Below are 19,600 nucleotides of genomic sequence, written 5' to 3' on the forward strand. Positions count from 1 at the left end.
GGACACCAAACAGGGCCTATAAGGTGGGCTGGTCCTACCCATCGATCGAGGTCCATAAAGTTCACACAACAATTAGGCAGCCACAGCCCAGATTTTTGTTGCCTCGTAGCACTTTTTTCCCCCTCTTTTTCGCAAATCGTCAACAATTCGGAGGAATTTACTGCGTGGGCTGGGCCTCCGCGGCAAGGGTAGGTCCTCTGGGTTCTATAAGGTTCGGTCGTGGCCCTCTATCAGGCACCGGCACGGGCACGGACAAGTCATGTAACAGGGTATATTTTTACCTGGAAGTCATTAGGGGCACAAAAAGCATAATCCCTAAGTAAGGTATGTAAACATTGCCATATGTTATGATCCCCATTCTAGACGAGTTCGAGATCTATCTGCTAGGATGCTGATTTAAATCGATTATTGAGCAAGAATATTTATTACTTTATTAATTGAATACCAAAAACCGTAAAAATAAATACATATGTTTCTAAAAAGGATTTCCAAATTCCTTATTTATTTTCTTAATTTTTACTCATCGAATCCCTTTCAAATATAGTTTTTATCAATGAAAGATTTATTTCACTCTAATGCATCACTATCTATATATCATAAATTAGAATCTGTCCCCTCCATTGACATTAACAACCTGTAAAGAACTCGAGATGGTATTTATAATTCTCCTTCAATTATGTTAATAAATCCATAAAGAAAGCAAAGCCGAGCGCCATTGGCCCATAAAGCAGACTCCAAAAATATAAAACTTGAGAGGCAATCAGACCATTTGGAGATATGTGTGTCCCCGCCCCAGACTTAACCAGATATACTCGTAATAACTCTTATATCTGTACGGTTTTTTTTTCGTACACAATATATAATGTGTTCGACGTCGCCAGACGGATGGGAATATGGATGTGGATGTGTCTTTGTCGTGCGCGGCATTTGCTGTTTGTCGGTTCGTTTAACGTTTTGGAGAGTTTTATGGCCATTGGCCCCGGGCCCGAGCCAAACCCCACCACTCGCTCCACTCCAGCAAGTGCATTTTGCGTTGAACGATCCACCGACTCTCCTCCTCCACGACCAGCACAATCAAACACCTTTATGGGTGCCGCGACATTAGCGATAAAATATCTTTGTTAATAAAACAAATTAACGGGGAGAAGGACGACAACGGAAAGCGGCAAGTCACCTTATTATTATTTTTTTTTTTTGGGTGGAAAGCCCGAATATATTTTGAGATTTGGCAGCGAAACCTTTAGACGGAATTTCCCAAGATTATTGGTGAAAACAAGAATTCAGTGGAGCACTTTTTTGTTAACAAGAACATAATAAAGTCTCGCCTCACCTCACCAAAAACATCTTGAAACAAATATATGTATTATTATTTTGTTAAGTTTATTTCATTATACGATCGTTGTCCAAAAAATAGACATTATGTAACAATGTTAAGTATAAAGCGTGGATTTCGGGAATTAAAATAAACAATTTAAAAAGAGAGTTTCACTTAAAAAGAAATTAAATACAAAAGGAATTTCATTTCGATTACTATATATCTCGCCCTATAGTGAGTGCCTCGAAAACGAAGTGCACAGCAACATTGGATTGGAACATGCCACAATAGAATAGGAATACAGAGTTGTAGAGAACCACAATATAAAGTCTGTCGATACATTTTACGACTCAGTTTTTGTTATAAGTATTTAGAATCAGTTGTTTTTCGGTTTCAGAAGTAAAAGCGTATAAAAAATATATATGTTTTTGCTTGGGGAAGCTAAAGTTGGCATAGTCTGTATTATTCATAGCATTACTGAGTTGTAAATTTAGAAAAAGTGTGCTAAATAAAACGGTTTAATATCAAAGATCGCTCGAATTCTTTCGTTTTTTAAAAAAAGAGATAAATTTAATAGCAAAACAAAAAATATATATAATGAATATACCTTTTTCATATACTTTAAAATCAAATCATAAGAAACTCAAATTTATATATTAAACAAACAATTTAAAAAATCAAAACACATTTCGGAAAAATACAAAATAAATAAAATTTGCTTCTTTATCTTCTTTCAGCAATGCTTTTTACTCCTAATTCAAACGATGGCCTCCCTTGATATTAATTTTTTTTGCGGCTGTTTAAATAATCTTTCCTGTCGGCTATCCAAACTCTTTGAAAAATCCGTTGGAGTTGATATGTAAACCAGGCTACAGATGTACACAGCTAATGTCCTTAGGCTCCTTAGATCGCTACAGATGTGTCTATTTATATATGTACAGAGGGGAATTGCTTGAACGTTTTTTCTCTATTCTAAACGAACAAAACTACGCGGAGCCTAGAACCTCATTGAGGATCATCTCTCGGGTCATCAGCTGACCGTTGTTCACACGCGTCCGTGACCGACTTCGGCTGAGTTGGGCCCTTCGTTCCGCGCCCGCTGGACGTTGTCGCCGGGCCTGACGATTACGCTGTCCAAAGGCCGAGCCCGTTTGCAGCGCCTCGAGAAGACTGTCCATTACACCTTCCTGCGCCTGCGCCGCATCCATGTCCACCACCGCCATCTTACGCTGCTGGCGCTCCTGTTGCTCCCGAACGGACTGCTCGCGGGCCTCCTGCAGTCTTCGCTTCTTTTCCAGCTCCTCGCGCACGCGCACATTCTCGTTGTGCGCATTTTGGAAGGCATCCTTGAACGTCTTAATGTCCGCAAAGAACTCCTCCATGGTGTACTTGCTGGGATCGAAGGCATAGTACTCGCTGAGGTCCTTGTACAGTTTTTCCATTTGCAGCTGCATTTTGCCTGGAATACGAGCGATATATATTATATATGATAAATTTTGATTATTAATTCTGGAACTTACCCAGCACATCCACTTGTTGCCTGCACTCTTCGGCAAACTTGCCCATAACCTCACTGAACTTGTCATCATCGCACTGCGGCACCTTATTATTCTGCAGATCCGTCTCCAGGTTTTTCACCGCCGAATTCATTTGCCGCATCGCCTTCTGTATGGCATCCATATTCACTCGCGACGCCTTATTCACATGCGACAGATCGTCGTAGAAGTTCAAGGCATCGGGGAATTTCTTCTCCACGAGATCAGCCAGATAATGCAGCAATGTCTGCTTATTATCCGCATCTTTCGTATTGGTCAGCTTTGTTAGATAGCTGATCTCGAAGCCAAAGGCGGCTTCGTTCTTGGAGCCCGTGTTCATGTAGTTGCCAAGCAGAAGTATGAGCTCCAATATTTTGGAGAACTTCTTGCTGTTCCGCACTTCTTCGCAGGCAGCCGTGGCTGCTACAATATCGGGTTTGATATCTTGCACCATGTCCGCATAGGTTAGCTTGAAGTTTAGATTATGGAGGCGAGGAGACAGACGCTTGATTTCACCTGAAAAAGGAATGCGGTTAATATGGTTTTATCTCAAAGATAGCTCAATCAAACTCACCTATCGTGGCCGCAAACTGTTCGATCGGCGGCAGCGGTTCACCCTTGGTCTTGATCTCCTGCAGGCGCTTCAGTTGCTCTGGCGGCGGCAAATACTGGATGAGGTTCTGCAAGATGTTTGAGGACAGAATGGCGGTGTCGCAGCGCAACAGGCATATCTTAATCTGTTCGTATGACAGATGCTTCAGCGATCCACCTAGCAAAATGGCCAGATTCTGGGCAGATTTGCCATCTAGCACGCGCAGATCAACGTTCTTCTTTGTCAGCGTCGTTGGCTTGTCCACCGCATCCTTTTGCTCCTTCTTCACCGGCTTCGACGAGAATTTTACGGCCAGTTCGGCAAGGAAATCGTCCTGTGCCAACTTATCCTCCTGACACTTGACCCAGAAAGCCTTCTCGGACATTTTGGCCGGAACAATTGCCTTCCAGTTGGCCCTCTTCATTGGATTCTTCACTTCCCACTTCTTTTTCGGTTTCAGGCCATGAGGAAGTACCGGAACCATGGGTCCCATCATCATTGGCGGTGGTGGCGGTCCACCGGGACGTATCATACCGGGCATGGGTGGCGGCGGTGGTCCTCCTCTACCCATTCCGGGCATGGGAGGCGGCGGTGGCGGTCCTCCGCCCATACCGGGCATGGGAGGAGGTGGTGGGGGCGGCGGTCCGCCTCTACCCATTCCGGGCATGGGCGGCGGTGGTGGCGGTGGTCCACCTCCTCCTGGCGGCGGCGGTGGCATTGGTATATTTACTTTGGGCAGCTTATTGGGCGACGGTGCCGCCACGCCATTCGCCTCCATCAGCTTGACCTTCTCCTCGAGATGGGCAGCCTTTGCCTCAGCCTCCTGTTTGGCGCTCTCCAGCTGCTCGATCTTCTTCTCATACTCCTCCGATCGTTTGGACTCCTTGGCCTTGGCCTTCTCCACAATGTCGTCGAGCAGCAGGGAGGTGTCTATGTTGAAGTTCCTGTTCTCAAAGTTCGGGTCACAGTAGCCCTTGTGGAAAACTATCTGCGAGATGCACTCTTCGATCAGTTGGTAGTAGGCGGGTCGGAAGTAGAAGTCATCCCTGATGTACAGCAGGTGCTGCAGGATGGAGAGGAAGTAGGGTTCCGAGGTGGTGTCTATCACCATGTTCTTCAGCACCTCAAAGCACTCGGTGGCATCGTCCATATTGAAGGTGACATTGTCGAAGCGCTGCACAAACTCCTCAAAGTCATCCTCCCGAATCTCGTTGAAGATCTTAAAGTGCTGTTGCAGCGCCTCGTTATTGCTCGTCTCCACAATTTTCTTGAACTCGTCCAGGCGATCGTACAGACCCATTCGCATGATCTCGCAGCGCAGATGCAGGCGGAAATTCAGGTCCGTGGGTGTGTTAGTGAGAGTATTGATGAAAATCAGGCTGTGACAGGCCAGCTCCCGCTTGGGATCCTGCTTATCCGACGCAAACAGAGCATCCACAATGGGCCGAAAGCGTTCGCTGGCCTTGTAGGATGTGGCCGCTATTGTGGTGATAGCGCGTAGCACCTTTTCATAGCCATTTCGCTCGTAGACAATGCAAAAGGATGCCAGCAGCTTGAGAGCCTCGCACATGGTTTGCGGCTTCCGCGGATCCAGAGATTGCGCCAGCAGCAGAACCACACTGTGCTGGTCTGGATTGAGGACCACATTCAAGCCCCATGTATTATTCATGATCGCCTTCAGACATCGGATTGCCTCAAACTCAATCCTGTCATAGGTGCGATCCTTTTTCGCCCGCGTCAGCAGCTTTTCGATCTGACCAATGCCCGCCACCCCGAACTCCTTGATCCATGAGATCGGATTGCTGGTGAGGGCCACGCGCAAAGATTCCACGCACTGATACACCTTGTGTTCGCTATGCTCTCCATTCTGCAGATACTCCACGTAGTCGATGGGCCTCTCAAACCGGGAGTTGGTGTTGCGCTCCAGTGAGTTTTTCCCTGCAAGAGATTGAAGAATGGAAATTGAATCAGTAAAGGTATTCGATTGCACACTACTTGGTAAGTAACAAAGTTAGACAGAGGGGAGTATGCACATTTATTTAAAGGCTACACAGAAATCACACTGAAAGTTAACTTAATTGAAATGGCTTTAAGTAGGGGTATATAAATGTCAATAAAAATAGGAAATCTTGAAAAATGTGTGACCTAAAATAAATTAAAGCATACTTTTTGGTGTCAGTTTTCGTGATCTCAAAAGGATAGCAATGGGGTTCACAAAATAATATATTAATCTTTCCTCGTTTAATTCATATAAAAAATGGTTTATAATATTGTATTATAAAGCAATTAAATATATAAATACGTATATAAAACATATGTATATATGAAGCAAAACAAAGGTTCATTCAAAGTAAATTAGTCATTCAGCTCACATTCCGTTTTAATGCTTAGATTAAATTTGTACGTCAAGGTTTCGTCCATAAAGTTGTATTTAGAAATGGGTTGACCCCCTTTTGACTACACCCTATGACTACTCCAATGTGGGTAAAATCATATCAACGTTGATGATTCAGTCCACATTATCTTTTGCACACTCTTTACAATCGGAGTACTTTCCTAAGAGCTAAATTGCGACTTTGAGATAGGGAAATCGTTTAATTAATTGAGTTTGGAGTCAATTATAAATTATTTAGTCATTTGAAATTTAAAACGGTATTTTTTTATTTTTTATTACTATTTCTTATTAACAAGCATCAGTCCTTTCATATTACACATAACAGAACAAAAGGCATAACATATATTTTATTACTAAATAGAAAAATACTCATTTCTAACAAGTTTACCTTCAAAATAACAGATAAGGATAGGTAAAAGGCAATAAGAGCCTAATAAAAAAGCAGCCTTGGGAGGAAACCTTCCTAAAACCACCTATCCCATTATTTGATAACTTGAACACCACTGACATCACTCAAATTGGCCTAAACCCAGCCCACACTTTATTCATTTATCCATCAAAGCCCAACTACGCTAACTGTTTTATTAATTAACTCAAAACGGCAAGCGAAGCGTGTTAATGAACAGCTTTTTTTTTGTGCGAGAACGTCCATTGTTTGTGTTTTAAATTTAATTTTGCAACAAGTGGTTTTGTGGGGGTGGGGGCTCCGCTCGGTTCTGCCACAATAAACACAACGACCCACAAAGGAATATTTATCTGTTTCTCTTTTTTCGTTATTTCTTTACTTTTGAGTTATCATTATAACCTGTAAGAGTCGGACGATGTTTATTTACCTCAAGTTTATTGACAGCATCAGAATTTATTTTCAGCTTGATTTTGTCATAATGTGTTTAACGATTTTCACATATTTGCATTTTATGGCTGGTTCCAAAGTGTAAGAAAAATCGCTCATAGAACTTGAACGTGAGCAAAAACACAAATAAACTCTCTCGTCTATTACACTGAAGTTCATTTGTGGAAATGGTTGACGGTCCATTTTTGTTCAATACAATTTAATATATTTAAAGACAAGATTTACTATTAATAGAATTAATAATATTAAAAATTCAGTGTCTTAAATTCCATAAATAGCTAAGATTTCTTGGCATTCTTACTTAGATATCGGAATTTGTTAATATTTTAAAACGATTTTGGTATTTAATAATTGTAAAAATAATATAGAGATTTAAAATACAAAAAAAAAACCCAAAATCATTTAAAAATATTTAATTTTTTTAATGAAATTTATAAATTGATTTTCTTTAAATATTTTTCCAAGTGTGAATTTGCCTTGTACTAGTCTCGCTCTCTCTCTCTCTCACTGCCGCTTCTTATTTTTCTCCACCGATTCGCAATGCACTTGCTTATACAACAAAAAGAACGAACGAGCGTTAAATACTTAAAAAGAAAAATATATTTTCTCACTGCCACTTGACGTAATTTAAATTGTATAATATGCATGGTAAAAGTAAATTTCAATGTCTTTGCATTCTCGCTTTTTGCTGCTCGACTTTAGTCACGCATTCGTCGTATATAGTAGCTACGTATTATATTTGATAAAAAGGGGGGAAAGAGAGGCCAAAGATCACCCAAGGTTATTTTGCAATTACCCGTTACAAAACGATAAGAGGCAGTGCTTCTAGGCTTATTTCCAAGTCTGATAATGGACCAGTGGGAAAAATAACTGGAGCGAGACTCCAAGAATGAAGCCAAAAATGCCGAGTTAGCATTGAAATATGCTCGAGATTTAGATAGCGATGGAGGGGCACAGAGATAATTACACTCGGTTGCCATGGAAAACGCAAATACATGTGGAATATACATATAATTATATACTGGGTACATTCTGAGCTGATTGATTTATACTAAGATGTCACAAAAAACTCTGGTTTTAATGCTATCAAATACACATCCTTACATAAACCCAATTTTATAACGAGTTTAATAGATAAATATTAATGTGTAGATGTTTCTAAAAATATTTTACGCTTTTCATTTCATTTAAATGAAATTATAATGATTACGAAGTTGAAGATATATTTTAAGATATCCCAGAATAGTAATAATTGATCTGTTTTTGGTATAAGTAAGATCGTTGACATCATGGCTATCAATACCAATTGTCAACAAAAATTAAAAAAAAAAAAAAAAAACTCGCGAATAGCGGTTTTGCGATACAAATACAAATAGAACCGACGATGGGTGGCAAAGCAAATTGGCAGCTAAAGCAAAAGGTGTACAAACAGAAAGCGAAAATTTGCAGACACGCAAACACCGATAAAGGTGAAGCACACAGAGACACACAACACGTTACCTGCTAATCTTATCACGAAATGGAATGCAATATTCCGGGGGAATACAACAAAAGCAAAGAAAAGGCAAAGAGTCATCAAACTTGGTTGCACGACAAATCGATTTTTTGTGCTTTTTAAAACCTTTTAGCAGAGCGCCTAAAATTGCGCCTCGAATCTATAAATCGGGAAATTAAAGAATGTCTGCATCTTATATCAAAATTAATATTTAATTTAAGTTAAATGATAATCCAAAAAAAAAACTGACAATTGTACGCCCAGAAAAGGAAAGCCAGCATATTCACAAATTGTTGAAACATATATCGTCCATCTGATATAAAGATTTTATCTAAGCCTAAGTACAATATTCCCACATATAATTGCAACCTAAATTTTGAGGTCCCTAGAATCTAATATAAACAATCCTTAGGTTTTCTAAGGACGTAACTAGAAGCATTATACACTTAATGTTTTTAAACGTTAAATCCCTGTTTTACAAAATACGAGAGTCTAAATATTTTATACCAATTACAAGGGTAATCTCGACACAATAAAGTTAGCTATCCATTTTAGGTTTGTTACCTTTTAGATGATACAGAATCATCTTCTGGCGCTCCTCTTTAGACTTAGCCAACAAGGGCTCCCGCTTATCCTTGGGTATATTCATATCCTCAATTATTTCCAGAAACTGAGCATCCACCTGCGCCTCGCTCAGCTCCTGAATGTGCCGCTCCCAGTCCTCCACGCCCTGGACAGCGTCATTGTCCGACGACACGGGCCTTCCACCATGGGTTAGGGTTCCGCTGTTTATGCTTCCCCCTTTCGACTTCGAGGGTCTGCCGAACAGGCTTTCCAGGATCCCACCGCCTGTAGACTTTGCTTTTTCCTGACGTGACATTCTGTAATGAAAAACGATTAAATTAATAAGGATATTTTCCAATGTTTTGTAAAAGATAAATAACTTGAGCGCACCCCATCTTTTTGAGACGCATTTTGGAGAAGAACTAAACGAAAACTAAACCAAAACAACTGTGCATTTTTGGGACATGCGCAGAATATATGGAAGATTCAATAGGAAAACTTTTACAGCTGTTCTTTGTTTACATTAAACGGGCGAGAGGTGAACGGGGGCTGTGATTTCTGATGAGTTTCCAATGAATATGCAATCGATGGATGTTCAGTGGGGGCTGCGGGATCATTATCAGCTCGGTTTATTTACAATTATTTCTCGGATGCCTCAGAAAGTCGATTTTTCAATTAGCGTTTACAAGTGGGAGGAGAGGCAAGTACGGTGTGGATCCTTTTTAAAAGGAAAACCTATCCATTAAATAGTATGATTAAGTTCTGGTGAAAATATAATATTTAAGAGATGAATACAATTTACTTTTTCTAATAAGATTAAGATTGTTGCTGTCACTGTGATACGATTTACTACTTTTTAAAATTATGATTAAATTAGGATTACACTCCCTAATTTCCCATTCATTATAAAGGCTCATGAAATATAAATGGAACCATTAACCACTGTGCTAGTAAAAAAAACATTCGAAGCGTGAAAACGGCTGATTATAATCGTAAACAACAAAAAATCACACGAATAAACGAAGCAAATTGGACAAATTCATTAATAATACCGCGCACTAAATTTACAAAATGATGCGATAATCACCGCAGACCAAAATAGGAAATAGCACTAAATACAGAGAGCTAAATAGAGAATAGAGAGTGAAGAGCGATTAGAATTTATGGTTATTGTGTGTGATTCATATTCGGCTAGGCCACAATGCAAGCCGTTAACATTTGAATTGGCTTATATATTTATGTATGTACGTATGTATTTAATATTGAAGGATGCGGTGGGAACGCTTAGGCTTTGGCTTTAGACAACACATCTAATGAATCACTAATGGCCAGCAGAAGTTGGAGAGGGGTAAAAAAAGCAAAATAAAAAAGGCAAACGAGCAACAGGTTTTGCGGATTGTTCTTGCTCGTTGCACTGAACAAAACGCCCTGATTTATATTTATATTTAAAACTTCTATCATCACAGGCAAAAATTAATTTTTCAATGAGTTTTTATTAATAAAAAAAATGTTCATACATTTAAAAAGTAAATAAATTTAATGGAGTTTGTCAATTTACAAGTGTATAATATTATTGTGAAAAAAATAATAACAGTGAAAATGATTGTTATTTTAGCAACAATATTTTGATTTTTTGTATCTGTGTTAAATATGTTAAAATATCCAGTTTTTAAATTTAAAAAAAAATCTAGATAAGGAGGAAACTTTTTCTTGCAGTGTTTGGTGAATGGGCGTGCCAACTCTCTGCAAATCATTCACAATTGTCAGGCGGTGGAGAAATCAAATTTAATATTTATTATGACTCCGCAAAAGGGCAATTGTGAATGAGGCTCAAGTGTGTGTTTTTGTGGAGTGTGTGTGGGAAGAAGCAGAACTAGAGGAGGAGGAGGAAAAGGAGGCAGCAGTCTGGAGCGACAAGTTCAAGCAGGGCAACAATTTCTTTTCAGGTCGCTACGACGAGCCAAGCCAAGCCATGGAAAGCTAAGCAGCACAAGCATTTGCGGAGGAAATGCTTTCAACAAGATTTCTTTTGCCAAAGAATTTACAGCAATTGCCTCTTTCTCTATTTTGTTTACATGCCGTAGAAGGCACTGCACCGCATCTTTCTCTCTGCCCCTCTCTTTCCCACTCTATGTTTTGTCCATAGAAGTGTGTGTGTGTGAATAGTTCAGAGGCCGCTGCAACTGCGAAAATGTAAACAAGCCCAAAAAGAAAAGGAATAAGACTTTTAATAACCGCTGGAATTCCAAGAAAAGAGCCAGTTTTTGGAAAGACACAAAAAATGCGCTCACCTTCGCTTTGATATCTGTGTCGTCTGTGCTCACTTTTGATTTTTTTCGGTGGTTTACGTCATAAGACCAGAAAAAATAATGGCTTGGCGTTCACACACACACACACACACACACACACACACACTCACACTCGCGATCAAACGGCTTTGCCTGCTGTCAGTTGTTGTTGTTGTCGTTTTTGGGTTTCTGACTTTTTGTTTGTTTTATTGCGCGACGCTGGCACAAAAAAGCTGCGCGCACCGCTTAAAAAGTGTGCTTGCTGCGCTGCGTGGTTTTCAAATCCAAATACCAGTCAGCAGCCTTTATGCGGAGGAAGCCTAGCCACCGTGAAGTTGAAGTTATCTTACTTTTTTTTAGTCGCTCTTTCCTTTTTGCCACCACTTGTTGCTCGGCTGCCGCGGATGACACATGAAATATACACTCAGTTTTTGTACTGTTTCGCTCTTCAAACACTTGGCCGTATCGCTGTAGGTTACTTGGCACCTAGATCGTTGCTTCTTCGCGTCCCGTAAATCGCAAAAATATTGAAATAAAAACAGCAGCGTTTTGCTCAGCGCGTTGATCGGCAATAGTGTGACCGTGGCGAACTGCCACGAAAATACCGTTGGCTGTTATTTGAAATGCGTAGTGTGCCCGAAGGCTTGTCCGCTTAACGACATAAACAAACGAATTTCCGGCATGCATTTCCAGGAGACTAGAAGGAAAAGGAAAATTTCTACAAGAAAACGTAGACAAACTACTTGAGAAGAAATGAGCACTTATGCATCAGCGTTACCAGACTGCGCTGGGAAAATTCACGATCGGAAATGGTGTAACCGTATTCTACAAGAAAAAAAATTCCAAGTTGGCATCCCCGTGGCACCAAACATCTGTTCTTTTAGACCGGGCGACAAACGTCGACCCCTTTGATACTTTGCTTTCGTTGAAATTCATTTTTGTGTTCTGAAAATGAGCCAAGATTAACTAGAATGCAGCGTGACAAAGGCTCATCCGGATTTAATGCCCGCAAGGGCAACCGTCCGCCTGGGCTTAGGGGCAAGGAAATCGGACTGTACTACCGCAATCTCACCCGGCAGCGCAAAAAGGAGCGTGGCGAGGATGAAAACCCCATAGAACCCAAAATCCACCTGGGATGCAAAGTCAGCGTGCCCAGTGGGGTTCTCGAACGCGTCAAGGAGTACATGGAGGAATATAACCAAACACCGGCGAAGGAAAACTCCGATGTCGACGGACAGTTCAAGCGTCAGTTTCGATATCTTCTGAGCGTCAACTTCGAGGAATTCGTGGCGGAAACCAAGGAGGAGAACGAAGACGTTAGCTATACGAATCCCAAGCTGGACGAGATGTTGCGGCAGGAGCTGGAGCAGCGCCAGCAGGAGGACGCGGCCAGGAAACGTCTCCAAGCACGTCAAAAACTTCCCACCATGCGATATGCCAATGACATAGTTCAGGCCGTAAAGGATAACCAGGTTATTCTTGTTGTGGGAAGCACTGGCTGTGGCAAAACTACACAAGTACCTCAGATCCTTCTCGATGACGCCATATCCCGAGGCTGTGGATCAGAATGTCGGATTATTTGCACTCAACCTAGAAGGATTTCGGCCATAACCATTGCCGAGTGGGTCAGCTACGAGCGCTGCGAGAGTCTCGGCTCATCAGTTGGCTATCAGATCCGCCTGGAGAGCAGAAAGCCCCGCGATAGGGCCTCCATCACCTACTGCACCACGGGGGTGCTGCTGCAGCAACTCCAATCGGATCCGCTGATGCACAATTTAAGTGTCCTTATTTTGGACGAGATACACGAACGCAGCGTGGAAACGGATTTGCTTATGGGTTTGCTGAAGGTAATCCTGCCGCACCGGCCCGAACTGAAGGTGATCCTGATGAGCGCCACAGTGCGGGAGCAGGATTTCTGCGATTACTTCGGCAACTGTCCCATGTTTCGCATTGAGGGCGTCATGTTTCCTGTACGGATGCTATACCTGGAGGATGTCCTGGCCGTGACCAACTACGAGTTCGGCAACTCCCATGACCGTCGCCCCAAGCGCTGTCGTCCCGAGCAAAAGATGCAGCATCAGGCAATGATAGAACCGTATTTGCGACGCATCAGGAACTCATACGACAGTCGCGTCCTTGAGAAACTGCGCCTGCCAGAGTCGGAAGGGTGCGAGGACCTGGATTTTATTGCTCATCTCGTGTACTACATCTGTGAAAACGAGCCGGAGGGTGCGATCTTGGTGTTCCTGCCGGGCTATGATAAAATCTCGCAGCTTTACAATCTCCTGCAAAGTCCTCAGTCTCCCAAAGGACAGAGATGGCGCGACAATCTGGTGGTCTTTCCCCTGCATTCCCTCATGCAATCGACGGAACAGAAGGCCGTTTTCCGTCATCCGCCATCGGGCAAGCGAAAAGTCATCATATCCACCATGATTGCCGAGACTTCGGTGACCATTGACGATGTGGTATATGTCATCAACTCTGGACGCACGAAATCCACCAACTATGATATAGAGACGAACATACAGACCCTGGAGGAGGTATGGGTGACCAAGGCGAATACGCAACAGAGAAAGGGAAGAGCTGGTCGCGTGAGGCCGGGAATCTGCTACAATCTGTTTAGCCGCGCCAGGGAGGACCTAATGGAGGAGATTCCTACGCCGGAGATACTGCGCTCGAAGCTGGAATCGATCATTTTGATTTTGAAGCTGCTGCACATCGATGATCCGTACCGCTTTCTGCAAACCCTGATCAATGCCCCCAATCCGGAGGCGATCAGGATTGGTGTGAACCTACTGATGCGGTAAGTTCGGTGGTTAAATTTACTTGAAAGACCAACTCAAAGATGCCTTTCTACTTAGAATTGAGGCTCTGGACAGTGCTGGCATCCTTACACCGCTGGGCATGCACTTGGCCAAGCTGCCGATCGATCCGCAAATGGGTAAAATGATCCTGATGTCGGCTCTCTTCTGTTGCTTGGATCCAGTAACCTCAGCGGCGGCGGCCTTGTCCTTTAAATCGCCCTTCTATGCCCCGTTGGGTAAGGAGAGCCGGGTGGACGAGATCAAGCGGAAAATGGCACGCAATATGCGAAGTGACCACCTCCTGGTGCACAACACCATCCAGGCCTACCGAGAGAGTCGCCACATGCATGCGGAACGCGACTTTTGCTACAAGAACTTTCTAAGCTCAACGACACTGAATCAGCTGGAGGGAATGAAGAATCAGTTCAGCGAACTCCTCTACAACTACAAGTGAGAAAGGATTACTCCCCTGTAAATTCCAGAAGTCCTCTTCATTGTCCTCTTCAGGTTTCTTACTTCTTCCAACTGCAAGGACAGCGCATCCAACACAAATTCGAGCAAGATCCCTCTGCTAAGAGCTATTATAGGAGCGGGTCTCTACCCCAACATGGCGCATTTGCGGTGGGTTTTAGATGAAGTTTCTCAAATATCATTTAAGAGCTTGTAATTCCAGGAAGTCCCGACAAATCCGGAATCGAGTACGGGCTATTCACACCATGGCCACGGATGATGGCCGCCGTGTCAACTTTCATCCGTCGTCCGTGAACAGCGGCGAGAGTGGCTTCGATTCGTCTTACTTTGTCTACTACCAGCGGCAAAAGTCCTCGAATCTATATCTGCTCGACTCTACAATGGTTTTTCCCATGGCCCTGATCATCTTTGGCGATGGCGTGGAGGCCGGCGTGACGCAAAATACGCCTTATTTGTGCGTGGCCAAGACTTATTAGTAAGCAGAAAGACACATGGCTATGAAGCTAAATCTAATGTGTAACTTTTGCAGCTTTAAATGCAATCCGGAGACGGCCGATGTTGTTTTGGAACTGCGAAGACATCTGGGAAAGCTGCTGCTTAAGAAGGCCATGTATCCGGCGCCCATCGAGGAGAACGGCTACGAAAGGCAGTTGATCAAGTGAGTTAACTGTTGATGTTTGTGCTCTCCAAATTATGATTTTTCACTGCCTTAACAGAGCCATTGAATTGCTCCTCTCGCTGGACGAAAGACTAGGCGAGGACTACATTTCGTCCGATGAAATCGACGACATCTAACTGCCACATCTCAGCCTGGTTTACATAGTTTATTGTATAGCTCTCGGTAAAATCCACTTCGTGAATGTTTTAGTAATAAATTATAGGCGATAAGCTAGTCATGCAACAAGGACTCCCACACATTAGTCATCCTCCAGGAGGGCAAACACATTGCGGGACCTGGGCAGATCCTCCTCAATGGCGCACTCGTCTTCGTCTGCGTTCGTCTCATCGTTGGAACTGTCCTCATCCTCGTCCTCGCTGTCGGCGGCTGTAAAATATAACCTCAAATGTAGTTAAAACATTTCTGAAATCTCTTGAAGTACTCACTGTCCGAGCACACAGAGGATGTGTCGCCGTTGGTCTCACTCTCCGGCTCCTCCAGCTCAACCTGCTGGTACTTCTTGACCTCCGCGAGATCGGTATGCTGGAACCAATGATCTCGTCGCTCCTCATATCCCGGTGGATAGAACTGCAGCACCAACTGCTGCTGCCCGGCCAGGCACATGCGCAGGATGTGATTGGCGGCACGATACCGATCCGGCCTGGCCGCCTTGGCCGTCAGGAAGCCTCTTTTGTAGGCCCAGGCATCTGAAATGGCCACCGCCGACCACTCGTCATAGTCCTCCGGAAGATGAAGCCTTAAAAGCTGCGGCAGGTTCACATGCTCGCCGAGGAACTTTAGCGAGCGGTACGGAACAGCCAGTTGGGAGATCGGGAAGCTGCCCAGAAGCACTTGCAGGCTCTTGGGCGTCGACGAGGGAAAGACTAGACCGGGACAATCGCACAGGCGGACGAGGGGAGTTAGGAAAATGGTCTGAAAATGCTTCGTGTGGCCGGGAGTGCGGCTGACGCTAACCACTTTCCGTCCCTTTAAGGCGTTAATCAGCGAGGACTTGCCCACATTGGGGAAGCCGATGCAGCCGATAGTCAGGACTCCGTTGTGATATCTTACATGCTCGTGGGGCGTGGTGTCGATGCTGCTGCTGATCTTAAGCTCACCCTCAACGGCCGACGTGACCTCGTCCAGGATGTCCAGCTGATCGCTCCGCATGTCGTCGCGTATCTTTTGCTCCCATGCTGTTAGATCCACTTCGCCCTGGACATAGCGCTGGCACTCCTTGTAAATATTATACACACCCTCCATGCTCCGGCGATGAGCCTGCGGTCCACGCTGGCTTCCCTTGCGGGAGCGCGGCAGGAAGGATGCGAATAGGACAACCGGCAACTGGGGATAGCGATCGCGGAAATACTCGCGCCATGCTACCACCACCTGCGGCTCCACGAGATCCACCTTGTTGAACACCACAATGGCCTGCTTCTTAAGCGTGCCAATGATGTAGTCGTAGAGGGAGGGTGGGAACATCAGCGTGGCATAGCGGACGTCCACAATGATGAGCAGGATGTCCGAAAATTCGAGGACACGCCACAATTGGCGCCACGTCTCCAGATTGAGTTCGAACAGGGAAAGCTCCTTGGAATCGCCAGCGCGTTGTTTCTTTTGCAGCTCATCCACGTACTCCTGGGAAGATGAAGTTCAAGTTAGCTAGTTAATAACCAATTAACCAGTAAATGTTTCATTAATTGGTTAGTTTGTATACAAATTCCATTTCAAACTCTCCATGTATCGGGAAACCTGACCTACCTTAAAGTAACGATTCTCACTGCGATCGAGCTGCTCTTTGGAGTTAGCCGGCGCCCACGGCGGACGCACTGGGAAATCGCAGCCAGCGAAGTAGTGCTCGTCCACCTCCCGCTCCTTGGGACTGAGCGCCTCCAGCGGCTTGAAGCCTTCCTGCTTCATCTGCTCCAGTTCCTTCTTCCCCTCCTGGTAAAACTGTAGATTATAGCGATTTACGTTCTTGTTCCGATTGCCGCCACGGGCAAAAGGCTGTTCCATGAGTTTCCTGGTGGTCTCGGGCACATCGCTGTCCTCGTACGATTCCTGGGCGCTCCTTAGGTATTTGGGCGGAACTGCCGACGATGGACATTGTTAGTCATACCAACCAACTGTTCTGTTTTATTTTTTCCCATTCACTGTTCGCCGCAGGTGGGCAATGTTTTCTTACGTTTCGCAGAGCGTTTTTGCAGCATCTGGTCCTTCTTCTTCTTGCCGCTGAAGGCCACCTTGCGCCGTTGCTGGGGCATTGTTTTTGGGTTACGTCCTGGTCTCACTTTAGCTTAATTTTGGTTTATAAACTGCTCTCGCCGTTGTTAATTGTTATTGAATGTGGTTGCCGCTTGTCATTTGCAAATTAAACGTTTCCGTCGAGTTGGCAGTTCCCAAGTGGGAGGAGGGTTGCCGAGCTTTGCAAAGCTTACTATTCGGAATCGTTTTTTGGTTTAAATTCTGGTGAAATGGTTTATTGCCTTTTTAACCATCTTTCAAATCAGTCAAAAAATCTCTTCAGTTTTAACTTTTGTTTTAATTTGGCCTTTAAATTGGGAGCATTTAAAAATTTGCTCGTGTCACGAGTAAGCTCTTGTGGGCGGTTACTTTAAGAGACAAGTTGACAACACTACTGCCATGTCGTTCAAAGTGCAAATTATATTGTCTTTATTAGTTAATTTGGCTTATAACAGCCTGGAAAAATGCCGCTGAAAGGCATAAAAGTTTTGGAATTCGTCGGCCTAGCCCCAGGACCATTATGTGGGAAGATCCTGACCGATTTCGGAGCTACAGTCACCCGCATCGACAAGGTAAACACAAGCACCATGGCCAACTAGGATAATTTTTTGAACTATTATTTATCATATTGTTCTTAACCCCTACATAATCATTATTTTTTGTCGCAGGTCCTGGAAAATCCCATGGATGTCCTGCAGCAGGGGAAGCGCACAATAAGTCTGGATTTAAAGAACCCTCGAGGTCAGCAGTTGGCCCGGCGGTTGGCCACCAAATGCGATGTGCTCATCGAAGGCTTCAGACCCGGAGTTATGGAGAAACTCAATTTGGGACCCGCTGAATTGTGCAAAGAGAATCCTCGGCTGATTTACGCCCGTCTTACGGGCTTTGGACAGCATGGCCGCTTGGCGCCGCGGGCGGGTCATGACATCAACTATGCTGCCATATCGGGAGTGCTTTCCATGTTGGGAAGGAGTCACGAGAAGCCAACGGCCCCCATAAATATCCTCACGGATTTCGCAGGCGGCAGTGTGATGTGTGCTCTGGGCATCTTCGTGGCTCTCTTAGAGCGCTATAAATCGGAAAGAGGTCAAGTTGTAGATGCCTCCATGGTGGAGGGAGCTGCCTACGTTGCCAGCTGGCTGTTTACATCCCGGAGTATGCCCATTTGGGGGCAGGATCGGGGTCGCAACCTCATCGATGGTGGCGCATATTTCTACGACACTTACGAGACCAAAGACGGTCTCTACATGTCCGTGGGCGCCTTGGAGCCACAGTTCTTTGAGGTGCTCAAACAACGATTAGAACTACCAGAAGATCTCAATCAGTTCGGAGAGGGGCATCAGGAGAGGGGAAAGAGGTTACTAACGGAAGCCTTTCTGTCCAAGACCCAAGCTGAATGGTCACAGATTTTCGAGGATGTGGACGCCTGCGTCTACCCCGTGCTGGATTACCGAGAAGTGCATAAGCATGATCACAACAAGGAGCGGGAATCTTTTGGAATAATCCAGGATATGCCAGCGCCATGCCCAGCACCGCGTCTTAGTCGAACTCCTGGAAAGTTGCCGGAGAAGCCCGTTAAGCAGATAGAACTGATCGATGAACTGGAACTTAATCCCCAAGAGCTGAAGGACCTTCTGGAGGCGGGCGTACTAGAACTTCCAGAAAAGTCCAAATTGTAGAAGCCTAAACTTACTTTTAAGTTATAGTTTTTAATATAAACAATGTTTTTGGGAGATTTGATTTAGGTATTTCATTTTTGGTACATATTTCCGCTTGAAAGTCCGTTTAAAATTCAGAATATTAAACTATCTCCAACGAATCAGAAAGGATTACCAGAACAGCAGTGTTTTGCTGAAATTGAAAACTATTACCCGCCTAAAAATATTTATTTAAATAAAACAAATTTATTGTTGTTCTTGCACTCAACGTACTTTTATTCTCGCACACAGACACATTTTACATTTGCTAAAATTTCGCGTACAAGCTATCAGTCATACAAATTTCTTACGAACAGTTTAGGCCTCGCATTGATATTCAGAGGATGGATGGTTAAGGGGTGAATTGAATTGTCAATAATACAGCATATAACATAATCGATTCTCTCCTCTACATATCTTAATCGCAATCGCGGGTCCACGCTCGATCTCTTGCTCTCGTTTATACTCTCTCGCGCGCTTCCTACTTATTGGCTAAATTATGGTTAACTAGCATACCGTGTAGCACATGTCCTTAAATCTAATTGGGCTAAAGCACCGCGCGTCAGCGTCTCCAATTGTCCGTGTATATTTAAGATAATCCATTATAATGCTCATATGTATTTGGGTAATGCATATAGTAGGTTGTAATTGTAATTGTAATGTTGGTGTAAATTTCACTAGTTGGCGTT

The 19,600-nt window shown here is 43.8% G+C and overlaps 4 protein-coding genes across 6 annotated transcripts; 2 read left to right on the forward strand and 2 right to left on the reverse strand.

Annotated features, from left to right (window-relative positions):
• Positions 1 to 1,361: 1,361 nt before the first annotated feature.
• dia (diaphanous related formin 1) lies at positions 1,362 to 11,631 on the reverse strand. 3 transcript variants are annotated; one of them, XM_017177511.3, is made up of 5 exons: positions 11,388 to 11,631; positions 8,750 to 9,066; positions 3,425 to 5,380; positions 2,836 to 3,366; positions 1,362 to 2,774 (listed from the first exon to the last, which is right to left on the reverse strand). In XM_017177511.3, exons 2-5 carry the CDS (start codon positions 9,063 to 9,065, stop codon positions 2,302 to 2,304), a joined length of 3,276 nt encoding a protein of 1,091 aa, XP_017033000.1. In that variant the 5' UTR covers position 9,066; positions 11,388 to 11,631; the 3' UTR covers positions 1,362 to 2,301. The 3 variants fall into 3 exon arrangements, with proteins under 3 accessions (XP_017033000.1, XP_017033001.1, XP_041631695.1); XM_017177512.3 differs by having other exon boundaries at positions 11,041 to 11,631; XM_041775761.2 differs by lacking the exon at positions 11,388 to 11,631 and adding an exon at positions 9,140 to 9,183.
• Positions 11,632 to 11,887: 256 nt separating this feature from the next.
• Rhau (RHAU helicase) lies at positions 11,888 to 15,208 on the forward strand. Its single transcript, XM_017177456.3, has 6 exons — positions 11,888 to 13,840; positions 13,899 to 14,291; positions 14,349 to 14,462; positions 14,515 to 14,787; positions 14,842 to 14,970; positions 15,029 to 15,208. The coding sequence occupies exons 1-6, from the start codon at positions 12,009 to 12,011 to the stop codon at positions 15,105 to 15,107; spliced, it is 2,820 nt and encodes a 939-aa protein (XP_017032945.1). The 5' UTR covers positions 11,888 to 12,008; the 3' UTR covers positions 15,108 to 15,208.
• On the reverse strand, positions 15,118 to 17,421 carry Ns4 (Nucleostemin 4). The gene is made up of 4 exons (XM_017177461.2): positions 17,156 to 17,421; positions 16,732 to 17,060; positions 15,417 to 16,608; positions 15,118 to 15,357 (listed from the first exon to the last, which is right to left on the reverse strand). Exons 1-4 carry the CDS (start codon positions 17,232 to 17,234, stop codon positions 15,230 to 15,232), a joined length of 1,728 nt encoding a protein of 575 aa, XP_017032950.1. The 5' UTR covers positions 17,235 to 17,421; the 3' UTR covers positions 15,118 to 15,229.
• A 14-nt stretch (positions 17,422 to 17,435) lies between these two features.
• Amacr (Alpha-methylacyl-CoA racemase) lies at positions 17,436 to 19,135 on the forward strand. The gene is made up of 2 exons (XM_017177462.3): positions 17,436 to 17,786; positions 17,883 to 19,135. The coding sequence occupies exons 1-2, from the start codon at positions 17,679 to 17,681 to the stop codon at positions 18,891 to 18,893; spliced, it is 1,119 nt and encodes a 372-aa protein (XP_017032951.1). The 5' UTR covers positions 17,436 to 17,678; the 3' UTR covers positions 18,894 to 19,135.
• Positions 19,136 to 19,600: the final 465 nt, after the last annotated feature.

The sequence above is a fragment of the Drosophila kikkawai genome, chromosome 2L (genome assembly GCF_030179895.1).
Source record: "Drosophila kikkawai strain 14028-0561.14 chromosome 2L, DkikHiC1v2, whole genome shotgun sequence".
NCBI lineage: Eukaryota > Metazoa > Arthropoda > Insecta > Diptera > Drosophilidae > Drosophila > Drosophila kikkawai.